Below are 15,459 nucleotides of genomic sequence, written 5' to 3'. Positions count from 1 at the left end.
CGTTTTTTCCCTTCCGTTCTTTTTTTAACTGAAAGAAACAGTGGAATAAATAAGGTTGTTATACAGATTTTCAAATAAATTGATTTTTTATAAAAGGGCTTATAAAAAACAAATATAAACAACAATGATAATTACATACACATTGTTGTTAATTGTCATATTGTCGCACACATTGTCAATGTTGTTCAATGTCTACAATACAACGATTTTTTTTTCCTCCTTGCTACCAAGTAAGATTTATCTAGAATGGGCGTACCGCTTAATGTGGACACCGAACCATAGTCCTCGACATTTAGCACACCGACTGGCAAGTGACCGGTCTTACCCAGCCTCGTTGCTGTGGTGACTGGGATAATTTACCTTGTCAGATTTTGCACACTTGGCTCTTACACAATCAAAATGATAGAAATCGCAAACATAAATTTACAGCTATGCCCCAGCAGGATTTTAATCCGTGATTATAGCTACAGTAGGTGGACCGTCCTGTCGCCTTGGTCACTACGCCAACTAAACCGGCAATACAGCGAGTTGCTACTGAAATTAAAAATATAGCATTTAATAGTTGAAAACAAAGTCTATCTAAAATTTGTCAGCCTTTTCTTTTTCGAAACAGCTATATAGGAGTTCTGGTATGGTATTTGCAGATCTTTGATTTGATTAAACGCCCTCAAAAAACTCAAATGTATTCCAATCACAACGATCAATGTTTGTGAGTTTCATTTTTCTGATCCAGAAGTAGAAAAAAATATCCGGTTTTGAAATGTCCAATGATTTAAATTAAAAAGCATTCCATTTTATCTCATCGATAACAGTTCGTTGAAGAAACATTCTCATAATAATGATTAATGATTCGTATTATATTAATGTAATTCACAGAACGCGTTGAAATAATACCTTTTATTAAAAAAAACTTTTAAATTTTCAAGTTAATTTAGTAGTAGTGGATTATATAATGGTTAACAAGTCAATTAAAAAGTCCCCGGCGTACCATAGTAAAATACATTTTTTGGCAAAATTATTTTTTTTTTAATTCAACATAATTCCGTTCAAGAGTTGATATACAGATTATAGCGATCTTCCAATTTTTCGATACCATTTTTGTAGTACGATTTGTCCTTTGCTTCTAAATAGGCCTCAGTTTCGGTGATCACCTCATCAATCGACGAACATTTCTTTCCACCAAACATTCTTTTGAGATCTAAGAACAGAAAATGGTCGCTATGGGTCAGATCTGGAGAATACGGTGGATGGATGGATTTTTGCCATCGTTTTCACTGGTTTGTGGCACGGTGCATTATCTTGATGAAGCAGCGCCTTTTATTCTACAAATGCCGACGTTTTTCGGCAATTTCGTCCTTCAAACGGTCCAATAACGCGATGTAACACTCACTGTTGATGGTCCTTCCTTTTTCATGGCAGTCAAGGTAGGTTCATTCAATTTACGGCCATTGAACATCATTTCGTGGATTTTTTTATGTAACAACCTCTTTTGGGCGTCCACTGCGTTCACCATCTTCGGTGATCATTTCACCACGTATAAACTTAGCATACCTATCCTTGATAGTTAATATTCCTGGAATAGGGTCTGGAAACTCGGCATCAAGCCAAGTTTTTGTTTCAACAGTATTTTTTCCCTTCAAAAAGAAATATTTTGTCAACACGCGAAATTCCTTTTTAGCAATTTTTTTCACAATAACAAAAGTCATAGTGTAATTCTAATATTATTGCTTCAAAATCATGGTGATCAATTTATCAATAAATGTAAACGATAAACTTAAATGAAAAGGAATATTAAAATATTGGTAGGTATTGTATAATAACTTGCGCATGAATGATTGATAATATATATTTGGTAGATTAACCGATAATAGTAGGTGCTTGAATTTATAGAGGACCTTGCTTCGGTTACTAGTATTTTGCAACTGCTAGCATTGTTGCGACATTACATAGTTAAATTTGTGCAACTGACATCGGTAGACAGATGCAGTAATAGTTCGGTCTTATCTTAGGCCGATTTTAGCAGCTCGTAAAAATTTACATCTTATTGATCCCACCACATGCTCAGCAAGATTTTATGGTCATGAAAATTTTGCTTGATTCCAATGCAAATGCCTCTCACGGACTTACCTCGTGACTTTATGAGCTTGGGTATGTCGCAGTAGATCCACTCTTCACTGCCAATTAAAATACGCCACAGAAATGTTGTTGTCAAGCAATGAAACTGTTGAAATAACATTTTCAGTCAATTCGAGCAATAGCCATTTTTCTTCCTCTTGTATATTTCCTATTGTATACAGACTCTGGAAACAATATTCAACAATTACTAGCTCTCCGAAACATATTTGAGAATTTGCGCTGGCCTCCAAACTTTCTTTATCTAGAAAATTTTCTGTTATCATCCACATCGGCATTATTAAAAGCAGTAAAATCAAGCAGATGTCAAAACCGTGGAATTTAACAGTTAGATTAAGTTGTTAAGCAATTGGGTACAAGGATGATTCGCATTTTAATATATATATATATATATATATGGCTGATCAAAATACATAACTAATATAATCGCATATTATTTTTACGGTTGCCATAAAGTTTCACAATAGAATATATTGAAGATTAAGGCACATTTAGAAGAAGAAGTTATTAACCTTTATCCATAAAGTACAAATCGACTTACAAATTATTAAATATTATATTAAAGATTATATGAAGAAACCATCGTGGACCACTTATAGCATTTAGAGCTCCCGTGGAAAAAAGACATTAATATTTTTGACGTGCTGTAAAGTAATTTGTTTTTTTCGCTTGAAGAATTTCAACGGAAATGTATCATTGCGGAGACGCTGCATTAACGATATTAAAGCGAGTTAACTAACAGCTCTACTTTATACAGCGAAAATAAACATTTTATATTTACGAAGTAACTTTATCAATTTATCTAAGTTTAATTGTTCTGTTGGTATAATACTTGTTTTGCTCTATTATTTATTTACTTCATTGTCTTTTAGCATGCTGAGAAAATAAGTTTCTGCAAACTTATAACTTACAACGAATGTGTTGTATCAGTGGAATTGTATCAGTATATTAAACTTTTAGATCTAACCTATGTGCCATTAAAGAAGATACATAAACAATTTATAATATAATTTTAATCATATTTGTTACTGTTCGTTTATGTATTATTAGAAATGCGTAAATAATTCCAATAATCTGCATATATATATATATATATATACAGTGCACAGAGTAACTGCGGCTATTGAAAGAGCGTTTGAAGAAAAGAAATACTGCCCTGCAATATTCCTGGATGTCTCACGAGCTTTTGATCGGGTTTGGCATTTGGGATTCATCTGTAAGATGAGCAAATTGTTACCGCGTAACTATTGTCAGTTGCTGGAGTCATATGTATTCGGAAGAAAATTTAGAGTATCGCACGAAATGGCGTTCTCGACATTTAAAAATATCTCGACTGGAGTTCCACAAGGTAGTGTCTTAAGACTTCTCCTGTATCTGCTCTACACTGCTGACATTCCAACAACAAAAGAAACACTTCTTGGAACCTTTGCTGATGACACAGTTATTATGGCAAAAGATATATCTCTGTCTAGGGCAATAGAAAAAGTGCAAGTGGCAGTCAACAAAATCTACAAATGGACAAAAGATTGGAAAATTCAACTTGATAGCTCCAAATCTGTCCACGTTAATTTTGCATTAAGGCGAAATAATAAAAACTTAATTATATCACTCAATGGATGCCCGATTCCTCAAGCAGAATCAGCAAAATACCTTGGAATCCATCTTGACGGTAGATTAAATTGGAAGCATCACGTTAGACAAAAAGCAAAACACATTAGAACCAAAATAAAACAACTATACTGGTTAGTCGGAAGATACTCTCAACTTGATCTAAAATCAAAGAAGTTGATCTATAATACAATTATAAAGCCAATTTGGTCCTATGGGGTGCAAATATGGGGTTGCACTAAAAATTCAAATCAGTTAGTCATACAGCGCTGTCAAAACAAGATTCTTCGATTGATTACCAATGCCTATCGCTACGTAACCAATGACGAATTGCACAATGACCTGGAAATCAAATGGATTTGCGAACTTGTGCAAGATTTCGCCTTGAAACACGAAAGAAGATTACTAAATCATTCTAACGTGGAAGCAATACAACTGCTGGACAGCGCACAGGATGTCAGGAGATTGAAACGAACAAAACCATACGAACTTGTGTGAACATTTAGTGTGTATTATTAGTGTAAACTATAGCTATAAGTTAATAATTAATAAATAATTATAATTTTATAATTGAGGAATATATACTCATGTATTTTCTCGTACTCGTCTTGCTTGCTAATTAATCCAAGCACATAGGAAAAGTAGTAATAAATTAATTGTAATAATAATAATAATTAAGATTGTACTAAGCGTATCTAATAAAGATGTTATAAATAAAAAAAGGATTTTTACACGATCAAACATTTTGGGTCAAATAATTGTTCCTACACTGTCAGGTAAACATCTTAAATGCTTACTTTAAGCGACTTGTATTATTTGTATACCGCACATTACAAGAAATTCTTATAAGAAGATTCCACAGATCCATATAGGTTTTAATACTTGGTTATACAACATACTTATTATTTATTCAACACGAACTAGTAAACTTTATTTTATCTTTTCTCTTTATTTAAATCTAATAAATCTTGATAACATTCTGGATATGATACACAGTTTAAAAATTCATTGAATATATTCGGTAAAAAATTTATATATATATATATATATATATATATATATATATATATATATATATATATATATTTGTTTAATATTCAGACAAAATATTTTTATTAAAGCAAAAGAAATATTATTATTTTACACATTGCGTCCAATTTCCACTCGTAACAAAACTAATTTTTCAATTATAGAAATGAAAGGCCTAACCTAACAAAAAATACATTAAAAATGTTATTTTAGGATCATTCAAAATGCGCTTCAAAAACCTGGAATAGTAACAAATGATTTGTTTGTGGTATTTTAACGTACAATTTATTTAACTTTATAACTGGCTTTGTTATAAAAATCAAATTTCTTAATGTTATTTGAAAAACTGTTTGAGAAAAATTTAGCTCTATATTTGTAAAAACCAATGTTTTCTCGTTTTATTAAAAATTTCAAATTATTTATTTCATTGAAACATGTTGTTATGCTTTTGTGGATAAAATTTCGTTTTACTTAACTTAGTTTGACGGATTTAGGAAATATTTTTGACAACACTATAAATCTACATTTCATTTACGCTGAATATAATAATAGTGTAAAATAAATATCTAAATATTATAGATAAAAGGAAACAATTTAGCGTTTTACAAAATCCATTTATTTTAAATTAAAGTCTGAGATCAAAAATAACTTCAAATTACAGATTGCAATTTCGTTGAACTACGTTGGCTATGCCTATTTAAATGAGATTTTATATCATTTCATATCAACTACTTAATTTAGTATTATACAATTACATTAAGATTTTATTTAAACCCTCTATTACGAATTAGCAAGAAATAAAACATATAGAAGTGAAATATACATTTGTAGTATTAAATTCTGCTTAAAACATCAATTAGTACAAAAACTTAAGCCAAAGTACCTTATGTAATATTATAATGTGTAATGTTTATTTAATTCTAAACTAGCATTACTACAAATAATTCGCACCTTTCGTTCAAAACTTATTTTCCAATTTATGCTCTGAAATTATAGATGTACGATATAGTAGTAAAACCCTCCAAAACCTATTGAAGATTAAAACATAAAAATTAACTGACCTTGAAAATTAAACATGAATAATAGCATTTAAAATAACAATTTCTATAATAACACGTCAACTGAACAGTCCCCTGCTTGACAAATAGATGGCGCTACTAGAATTAAATTCATATGTTTTCAAGTTAGCCCTAACCCTTAAAAGATGCGAGTATAAATTCGACAGCTGACGGATCATTAGTTTGTGAATTATAGCATTTTGAGTGAAGCAACTTTTGTTATTGTGAAAAAAACGGATAAAAAGGAATTTCGCGTGTTGATAAAATATTGCCTTTCAAAGGGGAAAATACAGTTGAATCAAAAACTTGGCTTGATGCCGAGTTTCCAGATACTGCCCCAGGAAAATCAACCATCAAGAATTGGGATGCTAAGTTTAGACGTGGTGAAATGAGCACCGTAGGCGGTGAACGCAGCGGACGCCCAAAAGAGGTTGTTACCGACGAAAACATTTAAAAAATCTACAAAATGATCCGAGTGGAGCGTATACGATGAACCCGCTCCAAAGCGTGGGAAAACTCAACGGTCGTTTGGCAAGGTTATGGCGTCTGTATTTTGAGATGCGCATGGAAAAATTTTCATTGGCTACCTCGAAAAGGGAAGGACAATCAACTATTACATAGGAAATCGCCGAAAGACGGCCGCATTTGAAGAAAAAGAAAATGTGCTGATTCTCCAAGACAATGCACCATGTCACAAGTCAGCGAAAACGATGGCAAAAATCCATGAATTGGGCTTCGAATTGCTTCCTCATATACCGTATTCTCCAGTTCTGGCCCCCAGCGACTATTTCCTGTACTTAGATCTCAAAAGAATGCTCGCTGGGAAGAAATTTTTGTCGAATGAAGAGGTGATCGCCGAAACCGAGGCCTATTTTGAAGCGAAAAGTAGGAGGGTTGCTATTATCAGTGTTATTATCAGTGTATCACCCTTGAAGGGAATTATGTCGAATTGATTGATGAACAATATCAATACTGGACACACCAACACTGGCCATATTTAAAAAAAAAATTTTCTTTAGAAATGGCCCTTCTTGTGGCAAATCTGTATTAAAATACAGAAAACAAAATCTAAAACACAATACTAAAGATAAAAATAGTTTGTGATCTGGGATGACATTTATTTTAAGCTGTAATCAGAAAGCAAGCCACAAAGTTTCATGAAGTATTCATTGGTAACCGAAGCGTCAGGTATTCCGTATCTGTGACCGGACAGCAACTGATAGGAAAGTAGAACCTGTCCAGTAGAAATCACAAGTCCACAAAACAACACACGTCCACAAGTCACAAGTATACAACAAAAGCAAAGAAATAAATAAACATTTCTTACTCTGTAATTTGTCCTTCTGTACATTCTCAGTCTCAAGTTCTCCTTCCAAGTTGCCCCAATACTTCAGCCTAGATTCCATCAGGTAAGAGCTTTTTAAATGTGGAATTCAATAGTTTTGTAGTTGATTCTGCGTTTTAGTACCATACTACAGCACTTTATTATAACTATTTATAAGCCGGCTTCGATTGCACAGAGGTAAAGGCGACAGGACGGTTCACCTACTATTGCTATAGTGGTAGGTTCGAAACCTGCTGGCGCATGATCGTAAATTTATATTTGTAATTGTTTAATATTTGTGACTAGCTGACCCGACAGCCTTCGTACTGCCTCAATCTATAAATAAAAGACCTAATAATCCGTAATTAATAAAAAAAATGCTCGGTATGAATGAATTTCTTTATTATTTTTGATTAATTACACATGATGTTTCTTCATACTTAAAAAACAGAGTTTTCCTGAGATGCTGGCTATTTATAAGGTTTCAACTAGATATTTACAGACACACGCAGTTATGATACAGTTTATTAATCAATTTAAAGCTTTCTGATAAACTATATTTTTTGTTTTGTTTTGTGGTGCGTAACTAAAAAATGACGGTATTCCGGCGCGCGACCTATAATTGTCCGTGCGCGAAACAGGGAAACTCCAAGTTGATTCCGCAAACTTCCAACGACTGGCCTTGAGATTTATTTATGATCATCGCAAAGGCCAGACGTACTTGAAATTGTATACATTTAAAATCGAATGGTAAATCCGTTAGAATCATCGGTATACTCGAGATCAAGACATCCTCTCCTTTGTATTTTCTCTTTATGATAGTTGCCTCAATGACGTTATTCATCATATTTTTCACAGCCAGTCTTGTTCCATTGCACAGTCGAGATTGATTAATGTTACGCAGCTTGGTGACAACTGGTCCTACTTTTAACTTCAAATTGTGAGGTGGTAATCCAGGCAATTCCAGTGAATTTAACAACTCCGTGGCATAGTTGACTACGTCGTCCTGGTTCATAACGGTGTCGATTGATTTGAAGGAAACCAACTATCCCGGAAGAAAATTCTGAATTGTCGCATTGAGATCCTCGACAATCTCGAATCCTCCACTGTTTTCCTCCTGATCATTTCCTAAATGGATTGCCAAATGGACTACTGTAGCATGTCTTTCATGGATTGCAAAGAAAAGTTACGCCAAATTGCTCCGTTGCTACTCACATAGCGACCCATCTGGTACTGTGATATTTCGTCATTTGCATTGGTTACAGCAATGACGGCCATATCGCTACCTTTGTTAACATATTTACATATGTACTTTATCGACTTCACAGAGTTACAATATTCCACATTGATGTATATCTCAAAAGCTGGATGGATAATATTGGCGAGTATGGTACGATCCAATGACTGTCTACATCAACATATTGCCCTCTTACTTTCACAACTACCGATCGCCCATTGTCCGCAACTGATCGCCGACCATACAATGGGTATCCATCATTTCCCGTTATGGTTTCAGCAATCAGGTCTCTTGGATATCGCTTGGAACACACACACAGCTTGAAAAGTCCGCAAGGTCCATCTATCATGTGTTTGGTAACGACTACATGCAATTTTGTGTCAACTGTGGGAAAGTGGGCATGAAATTGTCCTGTATAATACGTGTAGCGCCAAATGATGTCACCTGGAAAGAGCTATTATATTTCTGAATGTTGGCCAAGAAGTGCTTAGAATCATTTCCAATCCCAGAAACTAGAGAACGTAAAGGATCTGGTGGTGGGACCAATTGTGGCAATTTTACTTTGCCTCCAGGACAACATAATCTAGTAGATTGACCACAGTATTTTAACGCCTTGCAATATTTAAAATTATTGTCATTTCCCCAATTGTTATCGATTGTTGTCGGCACAATAATCTATTGCTGCATCATAGTGGAATGCAGGTTGTTCCAAGATCACAGGAGCAATGTGTCTGCGGAATTGCTCAATTTTATTATGTCGTGCTCGCTGCTTGTTGTGTTTGATGTGCACGAACTCGTTGCATTCTAATCCTATCTACTTCATTGTCACTCTCTAAAAAACGCAATTCTGACATAGCAATCTGACTATTTTTTTGATCTGCCTATCTCTGGTCATCAGTGCGGTTGGCACGTGAGATAGTTTTTCGCACATTTGATTGGCAGCGACGACCTAGGTCGTCGTCGTAAATTGTATTTAATCAAAAAAAAATTGTATTTAATCAAGGAAAATGATCCCAGTCGCGCCATTAACCAAGCTGGATTATACTGGATGTCTTCTGGGATAATTCTTAAGTTGGTCACTCGCCAGACCGTAGGCTTGGACTAAGGACTGTGGTTCGGAGTCCACGTTAAACTGTAGGTCCAGTCCAGATAAATCCTAGTAGGTAAAAAGAGACTTCAAAATAACAAAAAAATAATATATTTATAAATTTATAACACTATATATTCATATAGTACAACCATGTATAAAATAATGGTTTAAAATATATACCACTTGTAAACAATAGAGATTTAAATTTAAATGACAGTTGGATGGCTCGACAAAAGCCCTTAAGAACTTCCTTCCCACTCAAACAAGTAAACTATCCCTTGCACATAGATATATAATATATTATTGCAGTTATTTATTTATTATTGTAGTTAATAATTATTGTTGATTATAACTCAATATAACCTTAAGAGTTCTTCCTATTAGATTTAACATAACAAAATGTTTTTTCGTTCATCCTCTTGAAACGTTGTACTGAAAAATCAAATTAAAAGGGTCGGTTCAACGTGGTTGTTATACGGTTATATAGGATTAGACTTTTTCTCTTCTTCTTTCGTCGGTTTTTTTCTAAATAATTAGACAATTTAACCAATAAAAGTAATCACATTGAAAGGAAAGGTAAAAGCAATGGTACATTTATCTATTTTAAGACCAGACTATATTTGAGTAAACGCAAAAACATTTAGCAATTATTAACTGCATGGACCAAGGCCAATTTTCGTTTTATTTAGTTAATTATAAAGTTTAAAATACAATGCATAAAATCAAGTTCTTGCTTATCAAATCTATGTTTTCCAATCAATGTGTCTTTGAAATGCTGAAGTATTTTGTGGTGTCGATATTTATTTTTATTCATGAATTGGTTTTGAAAAAATAATTCGTGAACTCGCCAGAATTATTGATGATCCGCTTCTTAGAACAAATGACTTGCAGAAATGATTACCGAAGCCAGATATCATTTTGATAGCTAAAGATATGTCATTGTACGAAAGAGGTATAAAACATTTGATGAGCGCTGAACTAAATGAGAAGTGTATATTAATGGATAAAATTGAATTTTGTTTAAAAAAATCTTGTTAGTTAGGTTTAAGACTTATTAAATCACTTATTAATACATGCATTTTAATTTACATATACCATCAACTATTTACTGTTTGGACTGCACACATTTGTATCAACTAGATCACAATGACTTAAATTACGCTAATACGTGTTCATAGTGAGAAATATAGTTGATAGAGATGACCAAAATAAAGAAAAATATTTATGTTCGCAGTTTGTCACTCTCTTGTTTTACTGATTTGTTTGTAATAGTGAAAAGTCGATCCATTATGGACATCTCAACGCACGTTTCCTAGCCATAAACTCGTGCTATATATTTAAATCGATCAACAAAGCGTCATATAAGCTAACGTCTATTCAATACTTAAATGAAAAACTGTTCTAGAAAAAAACAGATATAAAAATAAATAGAGAGTGTAGTAATCTGCAAAATCTACCAATGCGATTTAAACACTGGAGATCCCAGTCTACCAAATGTAGTCACAATAATTCATTTTTTATGTATTTTTTGAGTGAAGAATAAGATGTCTCGAATAGTAACAGCATTTTATGGTCTGGTCAAGCGATGGTGGTCAAGTGTTAATAACAAAGAAATGCAAAAAAATAACAAATTTCCGTGTACTGATATTGTTCATTCAGCATAGCAACATTATCTTATATATAAAAATGAATCGCAAAATGTGTTGGTAAGCGCATAACTCAACAACGTCTGGACCAATTTGGCCAAATCTTTTTTTAAAATGTTCGTTGAAGTTCAAGGATGGTTTTTACGGTGAGAAAAATTAGAATTATTGCTGGAAAAACCCTAAAAATAGCCATTTTCTTTTTCCCATACAAATGATTTGTAACTAAAACGTAGTCAATTTGAGCTTTATTGCTATGGTATAAAGTTCATATTAAATTACAAGCACTCACTGTTGTCTAAGCAATGTAGGTGTGTTCCTAACGTCAAAGATCATATCTATCAAAACAATGTGCGTGTGTGCGTTGGAGCACAGAATACATAGTTGGAGGAGTTTAATGTCGCGTTCCAAAACTCGCGTTTCTTTTGTATTAGCTTCGGCACGCGAGATAAAATGCATCAGTTTCCACGTCATTACATCAGTCAAACAAAAATCGCGTTACCAACAGTGTTTTATTATTTTTAATATCCAAATTTTAAATAAATAAAACAATTCGTACGGCTTAAAAGGATTTGAGTTCAAGCCATATCAAATTAAAAAAAAAAAGTTGTCTGTTACAGATGACTTTTGACAGATGACAGATGAATTGTCAACTGATACACGAAAAAAATTCGTATATCGTGTTTTGTGCAGAGTGTTTAGTTAGTTAGTGTTTGTTTAGTTCGTGATTAGTGAAAAAATAATTTATATTTGATATGCCTCCTATAAGACGAAGCAATTTAGGTAGAAGAACCAGAAATGCTATAAACCAAGCTAATTACCGATCTAATCGTACTGCACAAGAACGTGACGACGGAAATGAACGTGAAAGAATTCGGATATCACAAACGCGTGAAGCGCGAGCGCGACATTCAACTAATAATCGCGCAAGTTTGAATCGAGGTGCTTTCAGTTACGATGTGTCAATTGACTACAGTAACTACCAATGTGTTGTTATTGGTTCTATGAACTTGGTTTGCTCACACTGTAAGGCATTAAAATACAAAAACGAAGCCAATGGATTGTGTTGCGCAAATGGTAAAGTGAAATTGATACCATTGGATCCACCACCAGAACCATTGTACTCATTGGTTTCAGGAATAGGAACAGATTCTATACACTTTTTGACACATATCCAACAATATAACAATTGCTTTCAAATGACTTCATTTGGGGCAACAAATGCAGTTCGGGAAAATTTTATGCCAACTTTCAAGGTATGTATTATAGCAGTTACTCATAATTATTTTAGCGAACAAAATTTTCTGTCACCAAAGTTAAGATGTGTTACTAATCTTCAATTTCTTAATCATTACGAAATATATCACTTAGTCATCATATTATATGGTGATTCAGTTTCAGTGATACTTTTATTATATTTTATATTTGATAGATATTAGTTAAAACTAAATATATACTTTTTAAGATCAAATATTATTTAAGTTTGATCACTGACAATCCATTAATTTATACCACACCATAATATTTTTTTTATTTACAGATACAAGGGCAAATATATCACAGAGCAGGTTCACTGTTACCAGTGTCAGATAGCGACAACAAATTCCTGCAAATTTATTTTATGGGCAATTCACCACAAGAAATTGATCTGCGTTGTGCACATAACAATTTAGTAAAGAGGTCTATTGTAGAACAATTACAAACTTTATTTCATCAACACAATCAATTGATTATATTGTTTAAAACTGCCCTGGATCTGACGCCATCCGATAATCACAAAATTGTAATCAGAGCTGATAAAACACCTGCAGGTCAACATACAAGACGTTTTAATGCACCAACTATTGATGAAGTTGCTATCGTTGTAGTTGGAGAAAATTTGGAATCCCGTGATATTCTTTTACATCATCGGAATGATCAATTACAACGTATAAAGGAAACACACCGCTCATATGATGCACTGCAATATCCCATTATATTTTGGCAAGGTGAAAATGGCTACGATTTATCAATAAAAATGATAAATCCCATTACAGGTAACTAAAATATTAGTTTAGCTATGGCGATAATATCTCAGTCACTATATTATGTATTTGAATGTTATTAAAACAAAATCTGTTTACAGGTTCTGAAACCAACAAAAAAGTCAGTTCAATGAACTATTATTCATACCGCCTAATGATTCGGGAAAATGAAGATAATCACATATTGAAATGTCGGCGATTATATCACAAATATGTTGTTGACATGTATGTTAAAATTGAAACGGAGAGATTAACATTCATCAGGTTGAATCAAACCAAACTCCGATCTGAAGAGTATATTCACCTTCGAGATGCGATTAATACTGATGGAAATGCACAGAATGTCGGTCGGATGACTATTCTTCCAGCAACATACATCGGAAGCCCTCGGCATATGCACGAATATGCTCAAGATGCCATGTCGTATGTTCGTCATTATGGTACAGCAGATTTGTTCATCACATTTACATGCAATCCGCAATGGATAGAAATTAAGCAGGAGTTATTCCCTGGGCAATCACCCATTGATCGTCATGATATTACAGCCAGAGTCTTTAGACAAAAGTTGAAATCTTTAATGAATTTCATCGTAAAACATAATGTGTTTGGTGAGACACGCTGCTGGATGTATTCTGTGGAGTGGCAGAAACGAGGATTGCCACATGCACACATTTTGATTTGGTTGGTTGAAAAGATAAGGCCAAATGAAGTTGATGCAGTGATATCAGCTGAAATCCCTAATGTACAAGTAGATCCTGGATTGCATGAGGTAGTTATCAAAAACATGATACATGGTCCCTGTGGAACTCTTCATTCTGTGGAAATCAAAATTCACCGTGTATGATGGATGGTAAATGTTCAAAACGATATCCACGGACATTAATATCGGAAACAATTACTGGTAATGACGGTTATCCATTGTATCGTCGCAGATCGACAGCAGACAATGGAAAATCAACAATTGTCAAATTAAATCAACAAGATATTGAAATAGATAATCGTTGGATTGTTCCATATTCACCCATTTTATCAAAGACATTCAAAGCACACATCAACGTTGAATCTTGCCATTCAGTGAAATCGATTAAATACATTTGCAAATATGTAACCAAAAGGAGTGATATGGCTGTGATTGGAATTGGTGCAGAGAATTTTAATGATGAAGTTACCCAATACCAAATGGGCCGCTATGTCAGTAGTAATGAAGCAGTTTGGCGAATATTTTCTTTTCCTATTCATGAGAGACACCCTTCTGTTGTTCACTTAGCTGTGCATTTAGAAAATGGACAAAGAGTGTATTTTACAGCACAGAACGCAGTACAAAGAGCTGCTCAGCCACCATCTACTACATTAACCAGTTTTTTTGAGACATGCCAAAACGATGATTTCGCACAAACATTGCTATATTCTGAAATTCCAAAATATTATACCTGGAATCAATCCTCAAGGAGATTTATACGACGGAAACAAGGAAAACCAGTTCCAGGATATACAGATAGATGTATATTCCACCGATGCGATTGGCCGGATTTATTCAGTACATCCAAGCAATGATGAATGTTTTTATTTACGACTGCTATTAGTCAATGTACGTGGCCCAACATCATTCCAACAGTTACGAACTGTTGATGGTGAATTGTGTGGATCCTACAGAGAAGCCTGTCAACGTTTGCAATTGCTTGAAAATGACGCTCATTGGGATCAAACTCTCAATGATGCTGTAATATCATCACACGCTCATCAAATACGAACATTGTTTTCTATAATCATATCTACATGCTTCCCATCAAACCCAATTGATTTGTGGATGAAGTACAAAGATTATATGTGTGATGATATTTTGTATCAAATACGGAATAGAATGGGAAATCCAAATATACAAATCAGTGAAGAAATTTACAACGAAGCATTGATTTCAATTGAGGACATGTGCTTGATAATGTCAAACAAACTATTAATTCAATTAGGCCTGACCGCGCCCAATCGTCCAATGCATGACGCTTTTAACCAAGAGTTGCATCGAGAAAGACTGTATGATCTCAACGCTTTGAAAGAATTAATTCAAACAAATCTTCCACTGTTAAATGAACAACAGAAGTATGTATTTGAAACTCTTATGAAAGTAACAAATGATGAAACTGGAGGGATTTACTTCTTAGATGCACCTGGTGGTACAGGAAAAACTTTTTTGATTTCATTAATATTAGCAACAATTCGCTCACAAAATAAAATTGGACTTGCACTCGCTTCGTCGGGAATCGCAGCAACTTTGCTTGAAGGTGGTCGAACAGCCCATTCAGCACTAAAATTGCC

General features: G+C 33.8%; 1 protein-coding gene across 1 annotated transcript; it reads left to right on the top strand.

The window, feature by feature from the left end:
• The first annotated feature begins 12,675 nt into the window (after positions 1 to 12,675).
• LOC143200462 (uncharacterized) lies at positions 12,676 to 13,990 on the top strand. The gene is made up of 2 exons (XM_076410903.1): positions 12,676 to 13,158; positions 13,248 to 13,990. The coding sequence occupies exons 1-2, from the start codon at positions 12,744 to 12,746 to the stop codon at positions 13,988 to 13,990; spliced, it is 1,158 nt and encodes a 385-aa protein (XP_076267018.1). The 5' UTR covers positions 12,676 to 12,743.
• The last annotated feature ends 1,469 nt before the right edge of the window (positions 13,991 to 15,459 follow it).

Source organism: Rhynchophorus ferrugineus, unplaced genomic scaffold, assembly GCF_030347505.1.
Source record: "Rhynchophorus ferrugineus isolate W39M unplaced genomic scaffold, kcgeb_rfMv2 rfM1, whole genome shotgun sequence".
In the NCBI taxonomy this organism is placed as follows: Eukaryota; Metazoa; Arthropoda; class Insecta; order Coleoptera; family Curculionidae; genus Rhynchophorus; species Rhynchophorus ferrugineus.
The sequence above is the reverse complement of the archived record's forward strand: the minus strand, read 5'-3'. Positions and strand labels throughout refer to the sequence as shown.

Coding starts and splice junctions, on each gene's coding strand:
- LOC143200462 (XM_076410903.1), top strand. CDS start 12,744: ATGGGCAATTCACCACAAGAAATTGATCTGCGTTGTGCACATAACAAT. Junction 13,159..13,247: donor AATGATAAATCCCATTACAG/GTAACTAAAATA, acceptor ATCTGTTTACAG/GTTCTGAAACCAACAAAAAA.